At 31.3% G+C, this 27972-nt stretch overlaps 1 protein-coding gene and 1 long non-coding RNA gene across 5 annotated transcripts; one reads left to right on the top strand and one right to left on the bottom strand.

Annotated features, from left to right (window-relative positions):
* Positions 1 to 672: 672 nt before the first annotated feature.
* Positions 673 to 19913, top strand: LOC132927191 (transcription factor glial cells missing-like). Of its 3 annotated transcripts, none has more exons than XM_060991672.1 (6): positions 673 to 1206; positions 2351 to 2471; positions 3854 to 4103; positions 5974 to 6224; positions 16088 to 16196; positions 17131 to 19913. In XM_060991672.1, the coding sequence occupies exons 1-6, from the start codon at positions 1193 to 1195 to the stop codon at positions 18321 to 18323; spliced, it is 1938 nt and encodes a 645-aa protein (XP_060847655.1). In that variant the 5' UTR covers positions 673 to 1192; the 3' UTR covers positions 18324 to 19913. The 3 variants fall into 3 exon arrangements, with proteins under 3 accessions (XP_060847655.1, XP_060847654.1, XP_060847656.1); XM_060991671.1 differs by having other exon boundaries at positions 16088 to 16202; XM_060991673.1 differs by lacking the exon at positions 673 to 1206 and adding an exon at positions 1255 to 1371 and having other exon boundaries at positions 16088 to 16202.
* On the bottom strand, positions 18353 to 27063 carry LOC132927192 (uncharacterized). 2 transcript variants are annotated; one of them, XR_009661667.1, is made up of 6 exons: positions 26780 to 27063; positions 24932 to 25078; positions 20512 to 21433; positions 20223 to 20442; positions 19176 to 19564; positions 18353 to 18487 (listed from the first exon to the last, which is right to left on the bottom strand). It is a non-coding gene; the product is annotated as an uncharacterized LOC132927192 (long non-coding RNA). The 2 variants fall into 2 exon arrangements; XR_009661666.1 differs by lacking the exon at positions 18353 to 18487 and having other exon boundaries at positions 19180 to 19312; positions 19390 to 19564.
* Positions 27064 to 27972: the final 909 nt, after the last annotated feature.

Raw genomic sequence — 27972 nt, 5'->3', positions numbered from 1 at the left:
ACGCGCGTATACCAGTGCAGTCCACATTATCACGTAATAATAACGTTATTATATTATATTTGTATAGACATCTCATCACAAACTGTACTTAACAATATTATTGTACACTATCGTTCGTCCGACGACTCGGTGTGGGTATAATAAATAACGCGATGCGTGCGGTAGTAGGGGCACCTTTTTTTTTTGTTCTTTCTACAATATGATATACCTTTGCGAGGCACAAGTCTTACCGTCATAATATATATCGTAATAATAATATCACGTACATATTATATATAGATCGTACAGAATAATAATAATAATAATAATGATTTATATGATCTATACCTCGCGGTCGTCGATGCCATACGTCATTGTTATTGGATTCGATACATAAAAAAAACTTGAAAAACATATTACGCGAGTACGACGTTTTACATATTATAATAATAATAATAATAATAATAATGTTATAGAGGCACGATAATGACACATAGGTACGACCCGTGCGACGTGTCGTCGGCGGCGGTAACGGATTAGCGGCGCCGCGCGCGTAACTACCGTTTTAAAATCGGTGGGTTCGGTCTGCGTTCCCATTGGCCGACGCGCGTACGGCCCAAAATGCAAAACCCGAGGGCCGCCGCCGCCGACGCCGCCGCCGCCGCCGCCGGTATAACTCCGTCCGGACCAGCAACAGGATCGACGCCGCTCAGTGATCGTTTCGCACGCATCGCGTCCGTTCGTCAGTCCGCGACCGCGCGCCGTCCACCGGTCTTTTAAATTTTATTTTTCATTTCTGCTCTCGTCTTCGTCCCGTCGTTTTCCGTCGGACGACCGACTACCGCCGCCGCCCCGACACACACACGCACAGCGGTCGATCGCGAAAAAATATAAAAATAGTATTTACCGGGACCACCGGACAGGCGACGATCCCGCGTCGTATGTGTACGCGCGATAAGAACGACGATATCCGTCGGGCGACGTGTTCCATTATCGGCGTAACGACTCTCTCGATGTTGTCACTCCGTCGATAACAACGACGACGCTATCGCCGTCGTTTTGAATTTACACCTCCTCGTGTAGACAGGCGCGGCGCACCGTGTCCTATCTCTGCCCGCGATAACGATAATTATTGGTACAGCCGCCGCCGCCGCGACGAGCAGCAAGCGACCGCCGACGACGGACAGCGACAGCAGCACACCGTACTTCGATTATGGTCGTCATTTTGTGAGTAAACCACATTATAATGTATCGCTTCGGCGCGGTGTCGTCGTGACATCGCGTTTGCAGTACGCCGTGCACTTATTATTATCGTTGTTATTATTATACGTCATAAACAATTATTGTCGATCTTTTCGATTTTTTTTTTCCGTCTCGCGTATAATATCACAAGTAGGTGGGAACACTAATACCAATAATAATAATATGCTAATATTAGGTGTACAGGATATGTGCCGAGGACATTTGCGTGCCTAGGTGTTTATAAAATATATCAATAATTTTATTATTAATAAGTAAATTTGTAACGAACTTGTTATCGTAGCAATAGTTTTATAGGTATTATTATTATTATTTATATTCTATATTTACGTCATGTTATTATACCGTAGCTCTATTAATTGTATATACAAATATATCGTCGTGCGTCTAGTACAATTATTTAGAGACGTTGGCATTAAACGCGTTTACGTGTGCTTATATAAATCAATATTAATCATTTTGAAAATATCGACACGCTATTATTTTTCGCGTAGGTAATCTCTGCGCGCGATGATCTATACCTATATATATATATATATTACCTACTTCCTACTTGTCTAGTTTTAAATGTTATTATGTTTATATAAATACTCTTATAGTATAGCCATAGTTATAAATAGTCAATAAAATATATTAAATCGTTAGTTTTTAACAATCTATAATTACGATTTAAAGCCAACCAACACACCGTTTAACTGCCGATTTCCTATTATCCAGTATATAAATATTTGAAACTATACCCATTAAATGTGTTATACATATATGTAATATCACTATTAGGTGTAATTCGTAATAATTGGCACGTTTTCATTCCACGTTTCTTTCGGGCTAAAGCTGAACATTTCTTCTTAGCTATTGGTATATATTTAAACCGATATTCCCGAACCTCCGACTTGGGTATTTATCGTTACAATAGTATAGCAGTAGATATTTAATGCCTAATGGCTAATATTCTTCGAAGTCTATTAATATTTTGAAAACCTAAGATCTACGATATTACTCGTTAACAGTCCGAATTAATATTATATAATATTGTAAATTTGTACGACACATTTCTTGGACTTTTATAAATAACATATTAAATTATAAAGTTTTATTTGTGATATTTTAGTAAACAAGAATACGAAAATCAAAGCATGAGCAATGAATATAGTTACTCCCGCGGAAGACCTCCTGCAGAATCTATTTCTCGAATCGCAGATTGGGACATTAACGATTCGATTATTCCAAGGGTAAATTTGATATAATATATATATTTTTTATTAGTTATTAGTAAAAAAATGTTGTTTTGCGTTATTTATTTGTATGCTTTTAAGTAAACTGTTGATCGATGTAGTCCAAACATCATATATTATACATATATAAATACGTGATGTTTCTTATTTTCCATATTTATTTTAAATGTGATGTTTTAAGTTTTGAGAACTGATAAAATCTTATATTTCTATAAAAACATATTATATTATTTTATAATTTATATGTGTATTTGAACAAATATGTACATTTATTATCAGATAAAAAATCCAATAGGTATAAAGTATAATAAATAAATAAATTACCCATGTGTTGAAAAAATAGTTTTAATTGATATTATTATTTTATAAGTATTATATTAAAAGCATATTTATTAATAGTTTTATTTTAGTCGATTATTAATATTATTTATTATTTATTTGGCTATCAATTGCATTTAAAAATGAAAAAAATGATATCTTTATGTTCAATCGGTAGCTTCGACTTTTTGAGAGCGTCCTCGTACAAAAACACGGTTTTTAGAGCTTCAGGTCCTCCTTGAAACTATGTACAAAAATCATATTATATGTGATATATCGTGTAATGTGTGCCGTGTGTACATTGTACACATTTTGAAATTCTATAAATATTAAATATAATATCAACATTATTATCAATGAGTTACACGTTTGATTTTAAAAATGTTAGTATCCTAATAAATGGTTTTTTAATTTAACTTGATACCTAATTAGCAAAAGCCCTGAAGTAGCTTTTATTGATCAGTACTTATTACATCACTGTGTTTAATATTAATTATTGTCCAACAAAAGCAGTACATTTTTATAATGTAGCTTTGTTGAATATTGTCGATTCAAAGAAAAAGATCGATAAGGTATCGATGTATTATTTAAAATTAATTAATTAAAATATTTAGTATTTACATTGTAATTGAATAATCAGAGTAGGTAGATTGATAATTACTTAATACTTATTAATAATAAGTAATTACTACTTTAATAATAATTACAAATTAGTGCTTACTAATCATTCGTTTTGATAATGAACATTATTTTTATGCCAATACCTATAAATGGTCAGCTATATCTTATTATATTTGTATAGTTGTATTTTATTTTATTATTTTAAAATCTGTTATAACTATAGGTACTTTATTGTAATTTTTTTTTCTATATTATATTATAGTGTTCACCTTATAATTATATAGTAATATTAAATTCATAGACATTTAATCTTAATGTTTTTGAAATTTAATTTTATGCGAGATTTTATTTTGACCGAAGTACATATAAATTTGTAGTATTTTTTTTTTATTACTCCTTTTGTGTTTTTAAATATCATTGTAATATTTTTTTTTTCGTAGGTGAGTAACTTCAATTTATGGGAAGAATGGGCTGACGGGCATTGTCGCTTGGTATACCCACCTAATTGCGAAGAAGCAAAGAGACACGCTTCTGGATGGGCAATGAGAAACACCAACAATCACAATGTGCACATACTAAAGAAATCGTGTTTGGGTGTTCTGCTATGCTCGAGAAGGTGTATACTTCCTTCGGGAGACACTGTTCACCTAAGACCAGCTATATGTGATAAGGCTCGAAAAAAGCAACAAGGTAAATTATTATTATATTAATAAATATAAAATGAACAAAAATTTAAAAAAAACTTATGTGTTAAAATCCTTCAATTTGTAGACTTTTTTTTTATTTATTATCATTGTTAGTTATTTGTTTTAAGTTAAAAATATTTAAATTTAACTATCATTAAGCACCCATAGAAACGTTAACATGAGTTATAACTAATAAATATAGGTTATTATTTAAATGTATAATTAATCGGACATTTGGACATTTATAGACTTATAGTATAAATAGTATAATTATTAAGTTGATAAGTTGATTGGGTTAAATAATCATTTATGTTATACATCTATTTATATTTTGGGTATTTATATTAATTTTTATTTCCTACACTTTTATGATTAGCTATTATTTGGTTTTAACATTTTATTTAAACAGCTAAAAGGGTGTGCAATGTGCATACATAATATTACAACTTTTTTACATTGAGATTTCTACAGATCTATGAAGTTCGGACAGCGATTATCACATATAACTATTCCGAATGTACAATGATAAAATGTAATATATATAGATACTTTTATTTAATTATTTAGAAAAGAGAAACTATTCAATTTATACAAAAAGTTAGGTGCAATAATCATATTGTGTTATAAAAGAAAAAAAATGTTTACGAATTGTCAATGCTTTTAAGATAACCGTCCAATTGACTGAACCTCCCGTGACTAGATAAGTTTAAGTTATGAGGTTTCTGCGCCATTTTTAAAGTAGTCGACGAGGTGGATTTTCAGGGAGATAATTAAGTTAGGAAGGATGAGAATATTCACGGAATCAACTCTGAATTTGATTACATATAGGTATATAAATATACCTACTTAACATTTAAAAAAAACATTTGAATATAGTACAATTTATTTTTAAACTATTTATATATTTTAATATTTTAAAAAGGATGCTCGTCTATAATGAGTTGTCAAACATAATAATATGTTATTTTTGTTTGAATAGATCTCCACGTATTTTGTAGCTGTGCATGAATGTCAAAGTACCTAACAATGATAATTATACAAATTAATAGTGAGAAAATTCTCTTAATATTCAGACGAGCTTTTTAATTTATTTTTTTTTTAAATCGAATGGAAACCAAGTTTTTAATTACATACCACGTAATTTGACGATAAATTGTCATGCATAATATAATTTTATGATATAAAATATTTCGAAACCATTCTAATAAAGTGAAATGAGCATTATATTTATTTATTAAACTCGAAGACAAATAAGACCACTAATTATGTATGAACTAGTATTTAAATTAATCTTTTCCATTGTTTGATGACGCGAATTTTAGTTGAGATTATGAAGTACATTTTAACAATGAAGGTTAGATTCCTAGATTAATTATAAATCAATATCATTATAATAATAATGTCACCTCGTCTGGTTAGTGGTTGTCCGACGATAAAAACTATAACATAACTTCAGCCTACGACTGCGGCCGGTTTCAATCAAACACGCTCTTTACTTTGTAGTATATCTAATTAAAAATCCTTTTAGTATTACAATTTTATTATTAATTGTATAATTATTCTTTTGAATATCTATTAATATAAATTTCCATTTAAATTTTGTTGTTTCCATACTTGTAAATTATATTATATGTTACTTAGTACTTCTACTTCCGAAGAATATTTAAGGGAGGAGGGGTTCATAATATTATATAATATAAACAACAATTAAAAAAAATACTAATTACAATTTATCACTAGATATAAATCCTTAGTACGGTGCTAGGAGGAGGGCTTACGATCTGGGTATTAACCCGCTGGTGGCGCCACTATACCTATCTGACAATTTACAAAATATGTGCGTACGATTATTTACCACTAATAATCATTTCTAGGTAAACCGTGCCCGAATAGACAGTGTCATGGTCACTTAGAAATAATGCCTTGTAGAGGACACTGTGGTTACCCTGTCACACATTTCTGGAGGCATACAGAGTATGCAATATTTTTTCAAGCCAAAGGTGTTCACGATCACCTGAGACCTGAAGCCAAGTCTACTTCAGAAGCACGAAGAAGCTTTGGCACCAGCCGCAAGATTCGAAACTTCGGCATGATCCTACCTCGCGATGTTCCTTTCAATAATAAAGTAAGATTTAATTACAAATTACAATTTACAATTTAAGATATGCATTCAACTATCAATAGTTATTCAGCATAACAATTTATTATTTTATAATATATATGATGTGCGTATACATAGCGATAAAATTCTTATTTATGTTCAACAAAAATAATGTAGATAATCTAGTAATTAATACAAACTATAAATTAATCTCAATAGTCATGCAATAAAAACAGTTTTTGATGCATTTTTACAACCACGAATTCAATGGATTTTAAATTAATTTCGTAATAATAATCTTATAAAAATATTATTACAATGATTTACATATATTAAAAAAAATATATATTGAATAATAGTGGCGGCTACTTTTAGTTAACATTTTTATTTACTTTCAATTTAACTCATAAATAAAATATACCTAAATATTTTTAATAATCATATAATATTTTGAAAGTAAAAGTATGTTTAGCAGTTAAAAATGCAAGTCCATCAAAACTTGTGCAATATCTTTGTACAACAATTACGCCTACATGGCTACAATGGTGGTGTTGATTATGATTTTTTCAATTGCTCTCTAAAATAGGTTTAAACAAATTCTGAACTATGTATTTAGTATGAATGTTCATGTTACTGTTAACAATAATAGCTTATTGATTAATGAAACAACAAAATATGTAATGTTGAAGATTTAGGAATACCTATTGTCAGTATATATGTATATAAAAAAAAAAAAGGTAGTAATAAAAACCAAATATAATATTATGAGATACACAGTGTGTATAATATATGTATATATAATATTATATAGTAGGTCTGCAAACGTGTACAGCGGTCATCAATAACATAAAATAACAATAATTATACGATATACAGTGGGCACGGACAGCATAATCTGTCTATTCAATAGCTTGATCATTATCATTTCAGGCTATGATTGTGTGTGTGTGTGTGTGTGTGTATAGTGTTGAGACGCGTTGTAAATCAATGATACACACAATGACGAAAGCGAAACCAGTGTTCACAAAAAAATAAAAACAATGTTCGGTTTGAGATGTGTACGTTGAAGTTGTTTGTGCACAGGCTAAACCGATTTTTCTCTTAATATCATTTTCGTAATGCGGAATTACTAAAATTAAAATGTTTTTCTTTTTACATATTATTAATTATTATAATACAAAATTACTAATAGAAATAATTCTGGAAATCCGTCTCCATCGATAATATTAATGTTCTTGCACTAATTAACCGGAAATACACGTCCCTAGTGGTTAATAATAACAGCGTTATATGTTTTATTCGTTCGTATTGGTAAAGCAATTCCCTGGAATCTGTTGATATCACGAACATTCTCGCAACTAAACATTTTTCTGTAAATCCATAGGTACCTACACTTATTTTAAATAATTTGTCATTGCTGAAAATGGTATATTAGTATCTAAACTTTTTCGCGCAATGTTTTCTGCCATGTATACACTTCGCGTGATATTATAAACTGGCGACATATAATAATTGTATAAGAACAAAGAACCTTATTAAACATACTTGAACACCTATATGAAGCACTTGTACCCGATTATGAAAACTTCTACAAAATTTAATTTTTTTTAAAAATAATCAAACTTTATAAAGCCCTTATAATATAGTTTATGTTTTTTTTTCTTTTTTGCTGTGTTTTCCTTTTCTACATAGTACATGCTAAGATTACTCACATCGTAATATTGTAAAATTCTACATAGTAGTGTCCTAATGTATTAGTAGTAATTTTGTAAATTTGTAAGCCAATAACCTTAGTTGTTAAGGCTCGAAACAAAAAAATTGTATAGACATCGCTGGTCATCTTTTTTCATGGGTTCGTGTTTTGCGTGTTCGTTTGAAAACTAGATTCTCTCCGGTTTGTATAATAGTCTCTCGGGTTATATCGCGTTGCAACCGCCGCCGCGTGCATTTAACAATAACATTGATATTGTGTCGTCGATGGTGCAGCAGAACCACATGGTTCATGATGCACGTAATAATCTGACGGATTTTTGAGCGAAATCCCGTGAATGAGTTGTACGACGCGTATACTCGACGACATAGTATTTTATTATCGCTCGTGCGGCCTTTCGCGGAGACGCTATGTAATTATAGGGCGAACGCACGCGTAGTAGTAGTGGGTATGTTAATTCAATATTTGTGTGTGCCGTATAAATCATTTCGACGAAAACCCAAGTCGTCGGTGCACTCGCGGTGGTTGTGGTGGGCGGGGTGTCCGAGTAATATGCAGAAAGGTAATACATATGTATTATTATATAGTTTTGTGTGCGCGAGTTATTTATACGATTTGGAGAATATCGCAACGCAAATAAAATGCTGTACACCATTTAATAATATTATATTATTAGATTGTTTATAAGTTATAAATTTCGATGATAATTGTCTGCGCAGTCCGCCCGAGGTGGTCTAATCATGTTGTCGGCCGTCTAATTATTATTGTCGTGTACGTGTATTAATTGTTGTACTGTGCGCAATCGTTTTAAATCATGTTACTATAAAATATAATATTATGTATTATAGAACCGCGATTGCATCGGCGACGACAAGAGATTCGTCCGATCGCGTCGATGGCAAATTATATTGTTTCACATACGTGTAATGAGTAATGATAATTTGACTGTGTGTGTGTGTGTGTGTGCTGCTGATACCTGTAGATTTAAAGCGCTATGTCGGGGTTGGGGGAGGGGTGTAGGGAATTGTCGTTGCTAATAGGCGACTGCGCAATCCTTCGACGACGAATGTCCGTGTTGTGGTTTGTAGACGGAGATTGGTTGAAGAAACGGTTGATGTATGTCAGTATTGCATGATTTACACTTGTAATTAATTTAACAGAAAAAATATATTTTACACAAACAAATATTTTATTAAGTTGAAAAATTAATTAGTAAACAGTGGGAATGAAGTTGTGTAAGCTGCTGCAATGCGGTTGTGACGAAAGTTCGTGACTCGAATAAGCTTCTCTAAAGGTTGAGATGGTCTTGTTGTTTGTCATTGACATAATATTCGTTTTAAGAGTTAAATATTTTCGAAAATAGTATTTTCTAGTGAATCGGGTATCGGCCGCGGATGCGTGATGCAGTTGGCATTCGTTGTACCTAATGCGGCAGTAGTGGGCGCGAGGTGATTGAAAAATGACGTTGTCACGTACTGTTGAATTGTTTGTGCATTATTCTAAGTATGCGTTTTGAGTTACATTTAAATAATAAATTATTCTATGTAATGTGCGTTTAACCCTCTTTTAGACAAATCGGTTTTTCAAACGATACGTTTACGATGAGACCGATACCGTCGTTTCGGACAAATCTGATTGCGCGGCGGATATTAATATATTTTATTGAATGTTATTAACACAAAGCTGTGTTTTTATCCTCTTTTTAAAATTCTGTCTGATTAACCTGTGTGGTGTAAATAAAATGTATAGGTTATAGGTATGTAAAAAATATAAAACAAAATATTTATTGAAATGTTGTTTAATCCGCTGATATCAATATTATGGTAACGGAGTTAAATTAACGATGCAATAATGTCACAGTGGAATAACGTTTTGATATTATAAAGTTGGCGAAACGTCATTGTTGTCATGTTATTTGTTTATTGTATATTAGTAATTAAAATGGGCAAAACACTCGAGATTTCAGTTTACCAGTCCCTGATATTTTTTAAAAATTATTGTAAATAGTATAACCCGCCAAAGTTTAGGAAAAACTGAGTAAGTCTCGATAAATATATTAGGATGTTTTACTTTTAATGTGTACTGTTTGAGAGGAGGGTCTGGATGATTGTGAAGGGGGGGCAGTTTTTCTAAGCCTCGCTTATATTTGAGCCTCACAAGTCCAGAGCACCTGTAAAGCAGATATCGACAAGTAATTTCTATTGTAGTCCGGAAGATAAAATATAATAAACAAATGAGATTCAAAAAAAAAAAATTCTTTGTCAAATCATTATATTAGCATAGATCTACTTGAAATATTTTGATGGTCCTGTTTTCTATCTTGCGGTCTGCCAATTGCCGACGATTACTATAAACTAAAATGTAGTAATTAAATTAAATCTTCTACCAGATATTTAATTACTAGGGCCCGGAACTTGATGACCTAAAAATCTTTAAAAAATGTTAAAATGACTTTATAATTACTTATAACACTTTTAAAAATTTACGTTTTATACAATAATTCGTTTATCATAAATCGTAATTATTAACAATTAAATGTTAACACGTGCGCACCGGGCCTAAAATAGAGTATCTGCTTACAGTTTATTAAATTATCCTAGATCGCGACAACGAATCATAAAGATAATGAATGTCGGTAATCGACAAGCTAATGGAAACTGAACGCGTTACAATAAAATGCAACTTTAAACAAGAAAAATGCAAATATATGTAAAAAAAAAAAGTACAAAAATTAATATAATACTATAAAATTCCTTAAAAATGCAAAAATAGTAAAATAAAAATTGTACCATTCAATTTTATATTTCACGAATCAAATTTCTGTAAATACGAGCCTCGAATGCGAACATTATAAAATAATATGCAAATGCATCAAGTTCCAGGCCCTATTAATTACCTAAATGCATTGTATATATTTTTAAGTTAGTAAAAGTATATTAAAGTCCTTATTTTACATTAATTTAATTAAATATCTTGTTTTTTCATTAATATAACATATCTGACTGCCTAGGATATTTTTTATTTTATTATTTTTCTTGTATATTGAAATTAAATAATTAAAATGGTACATTATTATTAATATAATATTAACTATGATTGTTTAATATAATTATTATTTATTGTTTTTCTAATTAAAATTAAAAATACCGAGTATAGTATACTCATTATACCGAAAAAAGTTTGGTCATTCGTTATACCTATAATTTATTGGGCGTGTATCCATTCCGTCGGCTCATATATTATATTATTAAACAAGTAACTGATATCTGTAGTAAATTGTTAACAGAATAACGTTGACCGCTGTACATATATATATATATATTCCAGCGGAGATCACGTATCGCATCGGATTCATATCGTAATCTGTATATTATATATATATATATGTTTGATCGAAAAAAGATTAATTAGACGTATATTCTTGTTATCAGAAATAAAAGTACGATTAGTATCGATTATATTCTTAACATTTTCCAATATGTTCTCATATTAACACATCACTTACTAAAGCACATCCTAATATTCGTATATAATAGCAAGATAATTAAACGCACAAATTAAGTCAGTAAAACCTTTTTAGATTTATAAATTGAAAAAAATATTTATTACAAACTATACTTATTTATAATAATGTTTTAATTTTTGTTTTGTTTTTACCATGTATATTTAATAAGTTTCCCCATCGTGGATGACGGTATGTCAATATTTTACGGTAATTTAAATAAAAAAGCTAATAGTCACTGTCGTGTATACTGTAGACAAATATAATATACGTACTATATGTGTCAATGGAGTTTTAATAAAACTGAATAGTGCCAATAGCCAATAGGTATATATTGTAATCTTTGAATCATTCCAGCCGATAAGGAACGAACGTAGAAATCGAAAAGCGTGGTGTACCATTGTACAACTCACGAGTTAACAGTGCCGTTCTAAATTATGTTAGAGAGCAGAGTACGAAGGTAAAGCGCGTATAGTAGGTTTAATTGTGTGTCACTCTATAGCAGGGGTCGACATGTTATTTCTATCCGAGTCCAATAGATTAAAATAATAAATCAATATTCTAGTTATTACAATCAATTTAAATTAAACAATTACAATATTAGGTAAAATGTAAATAATAATAGTTTACCCAGTAATTTAATGCGAAAAGTTGCATTTCTTTTCCAGCGCTAGTTTTTTGAAATCGGGAAATCGCGGAGAATAGCTTATGCGCAATGTGTCCTCGAGATGAAAATCGGATAATTTTGTCCGATATTTGTTTTTCAAAAAATTAATTTTATATGCTATATACCTAGTATATCACAGTAAATAATCAAGTATATTTGACGAGGTTCAGAATTTTTTGCCTTCCGCGGTCTGCCAGTTGTCGACCCCTGCTCTCTATAGGGTGATACCACAGCTCTAGAGTTATATTATTTTGTTTATTATATTGCCAGTGGAATAGACGTGTACAAATAAATAAATAATATCGTTATATTAATATCACCGGCAGTATATTATGGGTAAATCGCGTCATGTAGCATCGCGATAACGCGGTTTACGGAAAAATTCATTTTGAAATTTATAGTAATTTTTTACTGTAAATTACATAAGTGTGTGTGTGTGTGTGTGTGTGTGAGTGTTTTTTTTAATGGAAATAAATATTTTATTAAATGACACAAGTGGTGAACTGGTGACTGATAGTGTGTGGAGTGTGAAGTCGCCTTTAGAGTTTAGACACGCGGTAAACGGTTGAAACTTGAATACGGCCCGGGGTTTCTTTCACGTGACACTACAACGCGCGGTTAACTAACACGAAATTATATTATCGCCGTCGTCGAACCGGAATAATCGTATTTCCGCGATGCCGCCGCCCGTAATAATTACCTACCTACCTACGACGGTGCTCTTATGATACGATATCAACACGAGCGACTGCCGAGAGTTTCGGCCCATATGATATGATATTATTATGATATTGTCTGGAGCGCGACTGTAAGACTGTCTTAAAAGGGTCGCGCGCGAAACGTACGTAGTTTGGTTATGCGGATAATAATAATAACGTGTCGGCGGCGTAGACAGCAGTCGCCACACACGCGCACGGCGAACAGCCGCGGCGGGTGCAAACAAGACGTGCTTAATTTCACCCTCCGTCGCTCGTCGTACGCGTGCGTGCGGTAACGCGATTATCGCCAAAACCTTTATGCCGCCGCCGTTTAAAAATAATAATATATTATATTATACAGATTACAGGGTCCGGCAAAAAAAACAAAACCTCCCTTATTTAGAAATAGCGCTGTGCGAGTTGTGGTGGTGGTAGTACAACGGTGCAGAGGGTATCGATGGATAGTGGTATACGTGCCATTTTTATAGGATGTTTAGTAATGGCAAGGAAATAAAAACCAACAAAAATAACGAAAATAAAACGTGATTTTAAAAAAATATCTAAATTTAAATTTTTTAACGTGATCACTCTGTAATCACCAGTCATTGGCCTCCATTACACCAGCAATGACACGAAAAGTTATGGAAAACTATCAAGAAACTTAACCGATATAATGTTTAAAAATGGCATAAATATTAATTAGTAAAAAATTGAAGAATTTTTTCTATTCCGTTGTTTATTTGCAACTGCCTCTTATTGAAATATGGGAGGTATTTTGCCGGACTCTGTATGATCGTCGTTAGGCGACCCACCACCGGTCAGTGGGTGTAAGAGGGTGGTGGGTGTCGAACGGGGCCGGCTGTACCCCGCCGGTAAACGGCACCTCGGGGACAAACGAACGATTTGTGCGCCCTCCCATCATATATTATAAAAATTGTATTACACAAATATCGACGGTTCGTTTTTTCCGCCGTCGTTGTTGTTATATCCGTTTCGATAATATTATATAATAAATATCGATCACGAACGACCGCTGACCGACGGCCAAAAACGTCGTCGTGTGTGCGATTTATAGATCAATCGGCGTACTGGACAGAATATTATATGTCTTATTTTAAATTATTATAATGTCGTCGAGACGCCGCCGCCGGCTGGCTCTACCTGTTATTCGGTAATACGCCCGCCGTCGCCGTTGTTTTTGTCACGGCGATTTGAATGATTTTAATATAAATATTTCGTTTTTAAATATCCGTGCCGTTTCTTTGAATTTATATTCAACTCGTACGCGTTCTAGATAATATTATTTATGTTCAAAACGTATAACGCGGTGTGGTGGTGTATAAATTGTGCCAAGAACGCGACGATTATTATTATTGTTATTAAAAATCTAAACGCGCCTAATCGACTTATCTTTGAAGTCTTTAAGACTTGAAAACCGTGGTAAATTCACTAACGCGTCCGACCGTAAAACGAAATGGATATATATATATATATATACTTTTGTACTTGCACTCGATAATTTAGAGCAACGAGTGAGATGTAGAACTTTTACAAAAAAAAAAAAAAAAAATTAAATAATAATAAAACAACATAAATTATTGCATACTGTTATATTATACTTTGGTCAGCCCTGCCCGTACGACGTATACGAATTATAATAATTAAATCCGTTTGGTATTGTCTTTAAAAAAAAAAACCTTAATTGTAGGTTTTCATAGATAATAAACACTGGCACACGTACAAAAAAAAAAAAAAAGAACGCCTAGTCTGTTGTCCATGAATCATAAAATATATTTTATGAATATGAATGGTACGGACAACGTGAATGGATTTTGACAACATATTGTAGGTCAAATCATAAATACTAAAACTCGATTTCTCTGTTGATTGTACATTCTTATACAAACAAACCCGAGGCAAAAAACGTTCGACGGAATTCACAAGTTTGACTTTTAATCACTAGTTTTACATTTACAATATTTTAATATAGCAAAATACAATATATATAAATGTTGTGTGCTGCATAATATTATAATATGTTGGATGTTGTCCGCGATGGCGTACGACGTCGGATTAAAATATTAAAAATTACTGTGCCGTACGTTTTGGTTAACGAATTATTTTCTCTCATTTTAATTATGATTTACAGATAATAGTTTAAGTACATCTGGCCATTAATTGTTTATCGATTAAAAACTATATACGTATACTGACTATACGATATTATATTACATATGTGCAATGGTAACGCAAATAATTAATTATTCCTCTGGCAGTTTTAAACTTTTTACGTCTAATATTTTCTTTGTTAGTCGCTTATGTATTGTGTAATTTGAACTATGAAAATATCATTTATTTCAAATAGAACGTAACAATCTGATAATAATATTATGTCTGCCGCACCAAGTTACACGTCTTTGAAGTCTTTGAACTCGGGTTCTTCGTCGAATAAAAATAAAAAACCATTTGTACCCTCAAAGAAGGCCGTTTTAAAAGATCAAATTGTTTCTTCGAAGTTTGTGGATGTTAAACAGTTTGTTCCTTCGTACATGAAAACTGAACCTAAACCTGACATCTACTCTCTCATGACGATGACTTACGGAAAAATTTGGCACGAGGAACACGAGTCGTACGAAAAGAGCGTAATTGAACAAAAACTAACAAAGAAAAAACCATTGAAACGGCCAACATTTCCATCCAAGTGCCCGCCTAAGGTGACGAAATTGGTGGACGTAGCAGGAGGAGGAGATGTGTTTGTGCCCACATTAGACAAGACAAAATACCAAGCAGAGGCCAAAAATCCTAAACATTTAAAATCAAAACCAAAAACATATTGGAAATAATATATTTTAGACTTTAATACTGTATACCAATTCTTTGGTTACTATATTAAACACCATTATGTAATTTGAAATATTATAAAATAATGTGTTTTAAATACGATATTATTATTTATGTAAAAACGATAATTATACTATGCTGTAAGATATAGTGTTCTAACTATGACAAACGTTTCAATTACTCTCCTAAAACATATTTTTTTACAGATCGGTATGATTAAAATAAGTGGTTTAATTACTAATAAACTTCGTACGAGAGCATCCTGACATTATAATATTATCTTAAATAATAACATAATATAAATAAATGATTTAAATGTATGCATATAAAGACTAATAATATACACAATGTTAAAAAACATAAAAACCATCGAATTATTTAGAAAAATTTAGATATAATTTTTTAAAATCTGACAATCTAAACAATTATGTGTTTTCAATGAAATTAATTAACATTTTTTTTTTTCAGGTATTAAATTTAAAAAATCAAAAACAGAAAGCTGCTATTAGTAATGCAAGTCGCAAACAGCAGTATTTAAGTACACAATTATCTCAAGAGTTGATTGCAGAGAACCAAAGTATGAGTAAGTTGATAGTATTTATTATTTTTATAGATGACACTACGCGTGGTTTCACATATTATATAAGTCTTTTTAAACTTTATATAAAACATAATAATATTAATTAGTCATTTTCATTCGGCAAGTATGTTTTGAAACGATATCGACACTATAATTGTATTTTCAAGCGTAGATTTAAAATAATATTGCCATCTTGTGACCATAGTCAATATCACATAAATCAATTCAAACATTAAAATTTGTATTGTTTATTCTAAATTATTTAAACAAAATTATGAATGGTTCGGTAAACATAATAAAATATTTACAATATTTAGCGATGCATTATACACTTAAAAAACGTATTTTGTAACTTGTAACTACAGATATTAAAATATGTTTAATATTTTGAGCTAGCAACACTACGGGTCCATGTATTTAGAAACCTGTAGGAATACATGCAAATACTAATATAATAGGTACCGTGATTTCCTGTTTTATATTCCGAGTAATGAATGTATATTAATATTTCAACGATCTATGTTTTATTTATATATCTGTAATCCCGTTTTGTAGATGGAACTTCCTTTTGTCGTATAGAGCAAATTGGATATTATTGACACGCTGGGAGGCTAAAATTAAAAAAAAACTAAAAAAATAGTAACCTTAGAGTTTAATTGGAAGTAATAATATGTATTTAAATAATTGAACAATTATTTATGAATAAAAAAAATCAGCAATTGTTTTTTGTGCTTTTTTATTAAAAAAAAAAAAAAAATTATAACAATTTTGAACAATAATATAGATACATTATAATCTCATAATATTTATTTATCTTTTTACAACAATAATTATTTATTTTTTTAAAACAACTAGTATACTAATAATATTAACATCGATTAATCAAAAATACAGTGACTAATGATTTGTTTTATTTTATTACTTTTTATAGATTCTTCCGGTTGCTCGTGTCTTCCTTATTATTGCGTTTGCAACAATAATAACCGCCTGGCTCCCGGGCCAGAACCAGCGACGGCCATCCTCCAGCATCAGCAAGCCGCTTATCCCTCTCACCACCACCACCACCACCACCATCATCGCCATCACCATAACAACAACAACAACAACAATAGTAGCAGCAGTAGCAGTAGCGATGACGATATACACCACCATAACCACCAAGACTGGTCGTCGGGACTGCAAAACAACTACCACGTCCTGCAACAGTTGCAGTCGGCCGAACTGCCGCCGTCGTCGTGTTCCTCGTCCGCGATCGTCCAAAACATGTCCGCCGTGGACTTCGGGTTCGTGACGGGGCCGCAACCCGCGTCGGCGGTCTACTGTCAACCGATGCAGCCTACGTCCGACGACGACGACGTGTTCCAGTTGCAGCACGCGGACGGGCGTTCGTCGGACGCGGCCGTCGCTACTTCCGGTTACCACAACAAGTGTTCGCCGACGACCGTGTTGGACTTGGGCAGCGGTACCATCCACAAGAGTCCCGGGCAGTGCGGCGACAGCGGCGGCGGCGGATGGCAACACTACCAGTCGGCCGCCGACTACCACCATCACCAGCCGGCCGCCGCGGCGGCGGTGCTGCACCATAACAACCACCACAACGACCAGCAACAGCAGTGCTACCAGCAGCAGCAGCAAATGCTGCAGCAGCAGAGTTGCGGTGACGGCGTCGTCGGCTACCATCATCACGCCGCCGGCCAGCAGTTGCAGCACTACACCGCCATCAAGACCGAGGACTGTCCGGACTCGTTGGATCTGATGGCGTACTCGTCGATGGCACCGCACGACGCGGTGGATTACTACGGACAGCTGTCTTCGTCTTCGGCCGACGCGGCGGTTTGCCTGAAGGGCGGCGTCGGCGGCGGCGGCGGCGGCATGCACGGCGACGGGTCCTCCACCGCCGTCGCGGCGGACTTTATCGGCGCGGACGCGTCCGCTTCTCACGCGGTCGACTACATGGTCCTCGATCCCGGCAAACTGTTGTTGGCCAACAACAATTTCTACGTGGACTCGGCGTACTGCGGCGGCGCGGAGGCCAACAACAACGTCGACGAAACCGCCGCGTTCGGCGAGTTCCAGTTGAACGCCGCCGACATGCATTCCTGGTCGCAGGCCATCAATCAATGAACGAGCGGACCGCCGCCAAAACTGTATACATGAATACTGTGCGCGGGGGCGATCCGAAAAGCGTGTCCGGCTGGGATACTCGTGTGAAGAGGCGCCACTTCACACGATACGGTTTTTTTTTTTTCTCAAACTCTCGCCGCGCGTCATGTGTACTGCTGCTCCGCCTGCGAACAAAACAGTACGCGTGTGTGTGTATGTGTGTGAAATATATATATATTTATATATATACGTGAGTGCGTGTTAAAAAAGGTGTAATTAAAAATTGTTTGCGAGCGTGAAATTTTTTTTTTTTTTTATTCGAAACGTTTACATATATGTGCATATAGATAATATTAGAAATTTGATCAGTAGCGTATTTTTTATTTTGTTTCTTAAATTTTTTTTTATTCCCCCCCGATTTATTCGATATTGTACTTTACGTTTTTTTTTTTAAATTTAATTTTTTTTTCTTATATATATATATTTATTTATTTATTTATATTGTATTTAATCCACGGGTGATGGATTGTACTACTCGGTTGATAAATTTTTTTTTTGAACGTCACCAATCTTACCACCGGTGTACAACCTTGTTTTGTCATACGTGTGTTACGACTGCGAGACGCAATATTATTATGCGCCGCGTCTTCGCTCCATACGGTCGGCGGTTAGTCGGTCGACTTCTGCGACGAAATTAATTTAAAACGACTATATTATTATTATTATTATTATCCGTTACTATATTTTATAAAGTATTCACTTTTTGTCTCTTCTTTTTTTTCACTTGTCAAAATGTGCTTACACGTAAGGTTTTTATCATTCATAATATGCATACAGATTATTGTTAATTGAAAGTTTAATTATAATACGTACATGACTTGACTGGCGTTTTTTTCGATTCTTTGACTACGTGTACTTGTTGGTTGGTGGTTTTTTTTTTTCATTTTTACTCCACCGCACGTTGGCCATTCGTGCGATATTGAAATAAGTACGAACAGTACGGTTGAACTCTGTTAAATAAAAAGTGGATACTTTTATAATTATACCAATTACAATTATTAAATTATAAAAAAAGAAAACCCGTTACCTTCAGATTTTTTTTCTAAATTTTTCTAAAAAAATGTTTGTATAAGCGACCACCCAGATTTGTTTTTAAAATTACACGTTTAGTAGGCTTTAAAATTTTAAAATTAAGTTAATTAGACGAGTCTTGAAAACTTAATTCTTTCTAAGTAGGTAATATGTTTCCATAACTTGATAACCTAAAAATGATAAACAAAACTGCACATGTAATTTAATATATTTAGTACTTATAAATATCTTATGTATTGTAATAATATTGTTTTTATGTTTTGATTATCTATTTTATAATATTGTTATATGACTGGTTAGTTTTAAAAGTGTAACTCGCGAGAAGCATACTACTAACTTTTATAGAAATACACATCATGCTCGTCAAACTCGAGTTACTTATAAATTTATAGTTAAACTCAAAACCATTGTTCTACGTTTTAAATTTTATAATTACGCTTGTACTAAAATCAGAGAATTTTAAATTGTATTATTATGGTCATAAAGTACCTATTAAGTAGTAAACATATTTAAAAACTATTTTATTTGGTAATTTATTTCGTAACTAGACTCCTTTAAAAAATGAATTACTTACCAGGTTGGCATGTAGGTATAACATTTGTGTATGTCGGTGAAGTTAAAATAACTAACGTTTAAATTACTGTGATAAATATAAATGTACTCCCGAATAAAAAAATATTTAATTTAATATTTATTAAATATTAAAATAATAATATATTATATTTTGACAACATTTATATATTCTATAAAAACATACGTTACTATTATAGTAAAATTTTCCACTGTAATAATTTATGTTTATTTTCGAAAAATCTAAACAAAACTTACTGATTGATCATCGTGTGACGTAGTCCAGTATCTAATTGGTTATTTTTCAATTGTTGATGTTTTTGAACTGGGGTGCTAAATTAGAGCCTTGGAATGCCCCAGCATCCTCCTAATAGCACATGTGTATCTCATATTGGTTGGTTGGCTTTTGATTTTTAAGCTAACCCATGAAAACTATCTGTGCGATATTGAAATAAGTACCAATTAGTACGGTTGGCATCTGTAAATTTAAAAATCGAATACGTTAAAAAAAACATCAATTTTATAAAAAAAAGAAAACTAAACTAACTTTTGAACAAAACCGCGGTACCTTTATACATTTGGGTCGCTGTTAATTGTGTCCCATTTTTAATTTTTTATGTAAATTGCGGCCCGGATATATTTTGTACATACGTAAATTGCGGCCTGGGTATAAATTAATATTTTTTATTCATACGTAAATTACATCCAAGCATTTTTTAATTCAGAATGGATAATTTTAGATGGTCTGGTAAACATATCATCAACGGAATCTTTTTAAATTGTTGTCAAGTTTCTGCCGATTTATTATTTGTTCCGAAATTTTAAAAATGATTGTGATCTTGAAAACTATACACATATTATTATCATTAAATTTCAAAAAACAGATTTTAATTGTGCAACGCCAAAGTTAAATACTATTTTTTAGCAATTTGTGAAAACGAAACTTGAAACCGTTAACTACTTTCAAAATTTTATTCCTTTCGCTTTTCATAACGCGTACATTTTTATTACGTTTAAAAATGATTCGTAAGCTGTAAAGCAACGTAAAACCTCGTGCGTAAGATCTTAGATCACATGCACACTGGCCGATAGTAATTAGTAATATTATATTAGTGTATATTATCAATCAAAAATTAATACTTATAATTGAATTGTACAGCCGACTGGAAATCGGAATATCCATAGCCGCAGTTTACGTACATTCCAAATATGCCCGGGACGCAATTTACGTATGTTTTAATAGTACATGGGCCGCAATTCACATAGCATATGAATATACCTTTATTTGGGGAACGCAATTTACCAACTCCGATACATTTTGATCACAAACTATTTATAATAACCAATTTGTTCATAACACATGTTTAAGCTCACAAATTTTTTAGTTGACTAGTCTTGAGATTTAATTCTCTATAGTAAACAATGTATGTTTCCACGACCAAACTTGAATATGATAAACAAAACTGCATCTGTAATTAAAATATGCTTAGTACTTATAAATACTTGTATTTTAATAATATTGTTTTTTTATTTTTAGTTACGGTTATTGTTATTGTAGGATATCGTCTTACGACTGATTAGTTAAAAACTAAAAATTGACTCGCTAGAAACATTTTTATATAGAAATGCACACACACTATAATATTCGTCAAACTTAAGTTACTTATAATTGTTTTGTTAAAAGCAAAACTTATCGTTCCAAGTTTTAAATTTAATAAAAAAAAAAAGAAAGCGTCTTCGGCATTTTAATGAGTTTAATTGTAGTATCTATATAATTTATTTTCCTATTATCCGTGCACTATTGTACGATAAATTGAAAAAAAATTTACAGAAAATCTTTTATTTATGTAAAATATGAAAAATATAAAAATTGTGGATTTTGATGATAAAAAAAGGGTGGGCAAGGGCAAATGAGTATCGCTCTGCTGTATAGTAGAAATGGAGAGTGTGTCACTATAATGAATGTGTTAAATTTGAATGCAATGACAGGTATTGTATACGAAAAACGATTCTGAACGAGATGATTTGTCAGTCTAGGAAAATTAGTAGGATATATTATATTATTACCTAAATTTAAATTGTAATATATCGTTATTTTATGCGATTTCGTAAAAAATTAAATTTCATACGCTCATACATTTATTTTTTACCTATTGACGCTAGACATTTTTCAGTTATTTGAAGAACAAGTTATGGTAAATCTTGTATTGGGTACTTATTATAAATCACAAAAATGTTAGGAATTTTCAAATTCCAAATTTTTTCGATTTTTGACATATCGTAAACATTTGAACTTTAAATGCTTATAAACAACAATTGTGACTAGGTAACGATTTTTTTTTGCATTTATAATAAATTGTAATAACCGATCTGGAACAAACAATAGCGTTTATTAACAAAAAAAAAAAAGTCAGTACCTAGTTATAAGGATAAAAATTGTATTGAAACTCAAGTCTTAGCGGTGGGGGGAGGGTATTAAAAAATATTCAAAGGTCTAGTTACACTTATCACATGACAAAGGTTTCGCAATTGCAACTATCGTATGTTCGTGTTATATTATCATCGAGTGAAAAATATAGGCCAACGACATAACATGTTTAACTTTACATAAAATCAAAATTAGTAGTTAACACCATATTTTATTTTAAATTTCATTATGTTATCTAGGCAATTGGTGTATACGACATATTAATACATGTTTAAGTCCATTTTATCACTATTTATTTTTCTGAATTAGTTGTTTTAAGAATTTAAGATTTTATTTTGTGTACTTATATTTTATAACTTACTGTTATCTACCTATAAATTGTAAAATATTTTTAACGTATAATATTTAAATTATGTTAAACGGTATGTGTGCTTAGTCATTATATTCTTGAAAGAAATCCAAAGCTGAGTGATATGAAAGTTTTAAAGATTTTACATAGAAATTAAATATTTTTTTGATAGCCATTTTTTGATCTATTCTAAAATTTATAAGAACAAGCAAAAATTGGATACAACATACCTGCTTTTATCAATATATTTGTTTTTTATTTATTTTATTATTTTTAATTTTAAAAAATAAATTATTATTACAAATTTAAAATGACAAAGGCTTTACACCATTAGATTTAACACCAAATTACAGTCGGAATTATTATATTTTCAAATCATTATGAAACATGATTTTCGTATAAAAAATTGACCTGAATTTCGGGGGGTGCCTACAATTTTTTCGGGCCCTCTCTTAACAAGATATGTACATATTTTAATAAATTATAATGCCTGAATAAACATTATTTAAATTATATCACATATTAATCAGTAGTATTACTAGTACCAATAGTTATATAATAGTTCATTAGATATAGTTGGATCTAAAATCTATTTTCAAGATAATCGTAATATATTTTATTTATTATTTATACTTTTGTAGTCAATAACATCTAGCTGTTATAATCATAATAAGTTTTACCACGCAAATTTAAAATATTTTAAGTTGTATTATTTTTTTTATCCCAAAACATAATTTTTTACAACATATTTTAGAAAAAATATTATATTTATTCTAGTAACATTAGTTAAAATACGGACCCATATAAATGCTATAGGACTTAAATTTTAGGGCCCCAATTACATGTTGGGGGGGTGCACAGGCACACCCGGAACCCACCGTGCGCACGCCTATGAGTACCACTGATTGACGCTGTAAGGAAATCGCACTTTAAAGCTTCATTCCCAAGTCTTGGCCACGGTAACGCAGTGCTTAATAGTTGCAAGTACAGTGTGCAAGCACTGTAGCGAATGCCGAATCGTCTACTAATTACCTACCTACAATACGACAACACAATAAGATGGAACGGAAGATCGCGTCGCATACGATGTACTGTCTGCGGCAAAGGTCTTGTATATTTTTATATTTGTACAATTATTGACGCGCATCCCAATAAATGTCGGTAAACGTAACACAAATCGAAGAAACTAAGATTATATGCTGACATAATATATATTGACAAATAGGTATACCTACAGTTGTCGGAACGCTTTGTAAACAAGTTAATTGCCCATTTGGTATTATTGGAGTACTGGTTAACAAGTAAACTAGTCGTGGGAATCCGACTCGACTCGATCGATCGAAATTGTTTAAAAATAGACAAATTTACTTTAATTTTCTTATACCGTTTTATATATTGTCACGATTGGTACTACACTACTACTTAATACTTAGCAGTAGGCAATAGCATAGTCATAAGGAGACCTGAATAGGCCGCACCCTCCCCGCTAAATTTAAAGTAAATTTAAAAATGATATATGATAGTAAGTTATCTATACGACTTTAATATAAAGTCTAATATAGACTATGGAAACTGCGGCTGTAAAAGTCATCAACCGTACTTATTTAATTAATAGGTTTTTGTTTATTTTTTTTTTCAAATGTTATATTGTATTTAATTTAAAAAAAATCATAAATATTTTTTCTCAAAAACAATTATTTTAAGTACATCAATTATAAGTATAAAACTTGATAAACTTCTGAGAGACCATAGCCAGTTATAACCTCCTCCCCTCCACAAAGAAAAATCTCGGCTACGCCACTACTTCTTAATGAACGTTGAGTGATAATTAATTTAAAAATATATTAACACCCGATGATGTATTTGACGTCCGACGCCCTTTAAAACAGATTTTAGTATAATATAATAGCCATATATCATCGTAAACACTTATTGTAATTTGTGAGTATATTTGTATACATATATAGGTGTTTCAACCTTATTTAATGAGGTAGAAAATTTTTTCTTTTAATATTACTCCTCTACAACAACCTATCAGTGTCTCAGATAATGATGTGTAATTCAGTGATATGATACTATTATTGGTTGGATCATTGTATGCGACTCGTACCCGTCTTTAATATAATCCTAAGTCCTAACTGGTATGATGTGACGAAAATATATTTTTTATAACGCAGATAATATTCTTACCTTCAAGTTTTATAATAGCTGAGTTCACTCTAATATTTGAGCTTACAACATAAAGTTGAAAATACTAAATAAGTTTTGGTATGTCAAGCGTTAGTATAAGACGAAGACAACACATGCGGGTACTACGACCGTCTCTGGATCGTTCATCTGAAAAAAAAATTTTAATGAAGTCCTCGATTGTGGTTCATCGTGTAGGTATAATAGTCTTAGATTGGAAAATTTGATGCACAAATCGACTAATAATTTAAATACAGCGTTTAATCTCTTTAAGTTTTAAAAAACTCATTCTCAAAAAGGGGCAAAGTAAACTGCTCTGCTGTATAATATAGGTGTCTATATAGTATACCACTGTATATAATGTATGTATTTAATTTAAATTAAATGATAAATTATTGTATTTGAAAAACCATGCTAAATGAAAATTGTCTGTCAGCTTATATTACCAAGTTTATTTTATGATGTATTTAATATTTATATTACCTATACTATAAAAGTATTTAATTTTACTGTTATAGCAATACAGCTGTATATGTATATAGGTTGAACTAATTTTTACCAAAAACATTGTATTTAAAAATTTAACTGTGTATTTAAAGTATAATAATACACGTTAAAAGTTTCAAGTACTCATTAATAAAATACACTAACATTTGTATTCTTCGATTAACAATCTAATTTTGTCCAAATTTGTCATTTGAACTTAAAATGTGTATAAAAAAAAATACCGAGCTTAAATATTTTTAAGATTTTTTAGTTACTCTAATAATGTACACAATTTATTGTTATTACTTTTTTTTCATAAGGTAAAACTGCGTGAATAGGTTCATAATATAATATAATTATAATTAATTAATATATTTTGATAATTTCATTGCTTATAAGCATATAAAAATAAATAGATAATAGATATATGTAATAGTGTTAAGCTCCCCTAAATAATTTTGTTTTAATTATAATAAAATGTGTAACATCATTCTTTGATTAAATAAATAATCTTATCAAAATTTGATCTTCAAACGTTTAAAAGAAAAACCTATGATAATATATTTTTAGATTTTTTTGGTTTCAATTTAAATTATTTATGAAAAACAAAACAACATTTAAAAAAAGTATTTATATTTATATCTTTATAATTTTGTAAGTTTTTAATTTTTTTGAACGACAACATACATTTTTAAATTCATATTCTGGGGCAGAGAATTTTTCGAACTATTTTGATACTTCCAAATCTAAATTCGGTTGAGTATAGTTTATGAGTTATAAGTATATTTAAAGTTTAGACGAGATAATGCTTATAGTTTTAGCTGCTAATTTTAAAATTTTAAATATTTTAGCTCTTTCCACTAACGTTCATTAATGCACTGCATGTATAAGTATAAACATTCAATTTATTATAAATTATTAATATTCCAAATAATAATAACCTTCTTCAGAGTTAAAGGAAAAAAAATTGAGGGCGGATTCGGATCTGGTTGATGCACGGGCAGTTAAAAAATAAAAACAAACAAATATAGGTACATATTTTAAATGCATATAGATATTTATAATATCGTGTCGAATTATGTTCTACAAAATAACAACTTCGTTGATAGTACCACGTAGTATACCTACGTGTTATAATTTCCTCGCTCGACTTAATTATATTATTATAAAGCGCATGGCACCTAAGTCGAAATTAACGCAATGGCAAACACGCATAATAAAATATAATAGTGTCATCACTGTCATTGTTCAATAATTATTTCTACGTCGATAACAATGTCGTAACAAATAATATAATATGTGGATAATGTGTAACGTATAATTTATTGGTATAAATACCTACCATTACAATAATATGTTACTCACTTTAGTATTGTGCGTAGAAACGCGTAGGCATGATTATAATGTCCATCCGGCTTGGTGCGCATTTAACATTATGCCTTATATGTATGCGATTGGTGTTTTCTGGAGAAATTCTCTTTAGAGATGTTTCCGGGACCGTCGAACGACGAAAAACGAAATTGTCGTAGAAAATTTGAAACATATGCCGGGTTGCCGGTGGTCTAGGGCCGGAGCGGCGTGGCGACCGGACGTTCGTCTTGGAAACATTAAACAAAACTAGGATGTTTAATCAGTAAACGGAATGGAAATTCAATTTTTTTTTCGACAACAACTCGCGAACACCAATGAAAATGTATATTATTACTAATAGGTATGATGTTATCAATAATATTGTCGATCGAACGAGCACTGATCACACTATATTGGTACGGTTCAGCAACAGCTATTTAGATAAAATGTACAAATGTATAGGTATCTAATATCTATGAGTATTGCGATGTCTAATATATAAAATTACTAATTGGTCGTATATTGTAGGTATTTCTATCTATTTTTACAATACTTTCCAACGGGATACGTTTAGGTACAATTTATTGTTCGTACCTATATAATATAACTTAAATACTTCGTATTTTAAACAGTGAATATTCTTCTCACTTTCCAGTTTCCAGAATATATTCTCATGGAGATTATTGCTGGAGAGAATAATATATTCTTATGATGAGATTGATTTTTATCAAATGATTATCACCAAAGAATATAGGTATATAAGGTAAAATAATTGTATATTAACTGTAGTTTAGCTGTAATAATAGTTAATACAAAACTAAAATATTTTCTATTAAAGTATATTAAAAAAAAAATTAATACAATTTTATATGTACTTGAAATCGATAAAAAAAAAGAAATTTACTGTTGGTAAATGATACGTAATTTTTATATTTTTAGGAGTGGATTTATGAGTATGTAAATTTAAGCTTTTACAAATTATAATGGTCACAAATCAAAAAGATTACTTGAAAATTTATTTTAGTAATACCTATATACTCAATTACTTTTTAGTTTTTACAAATATTTCAAATAATTAAATAAATCAATTTCAATTTGTATTTATATAATATATTTTTATAAAATAAGTCATTAATCATTGTTACACTGTAAGTCTGTAAATATTAATTATTTGAAGTGTTCATTAGTCATACATATCTATAATGTAT

The sequence above is a fragment of the Rhopalosiphum padi genome, chromosome 3 (genome assembly GCF_020882245.1).
Source record: "Rhopalosiphum padi isolate XX-2018 chromosome 3, ASM2088224v1, whole genome shotgun sequence".
Classification (NCBI taxonomy): domain Eukaryota; kingdom Metazoa; phylum Arthropoda; class Insecta; order Hemiptera; family Aphididae; genus Rhopalosiphum; species Rhopalosiphum padi.
Note: the sequence above shows the minus strand (reverse complement) of the source record. Positions and strands in the feature narration are given on the sequence as shown.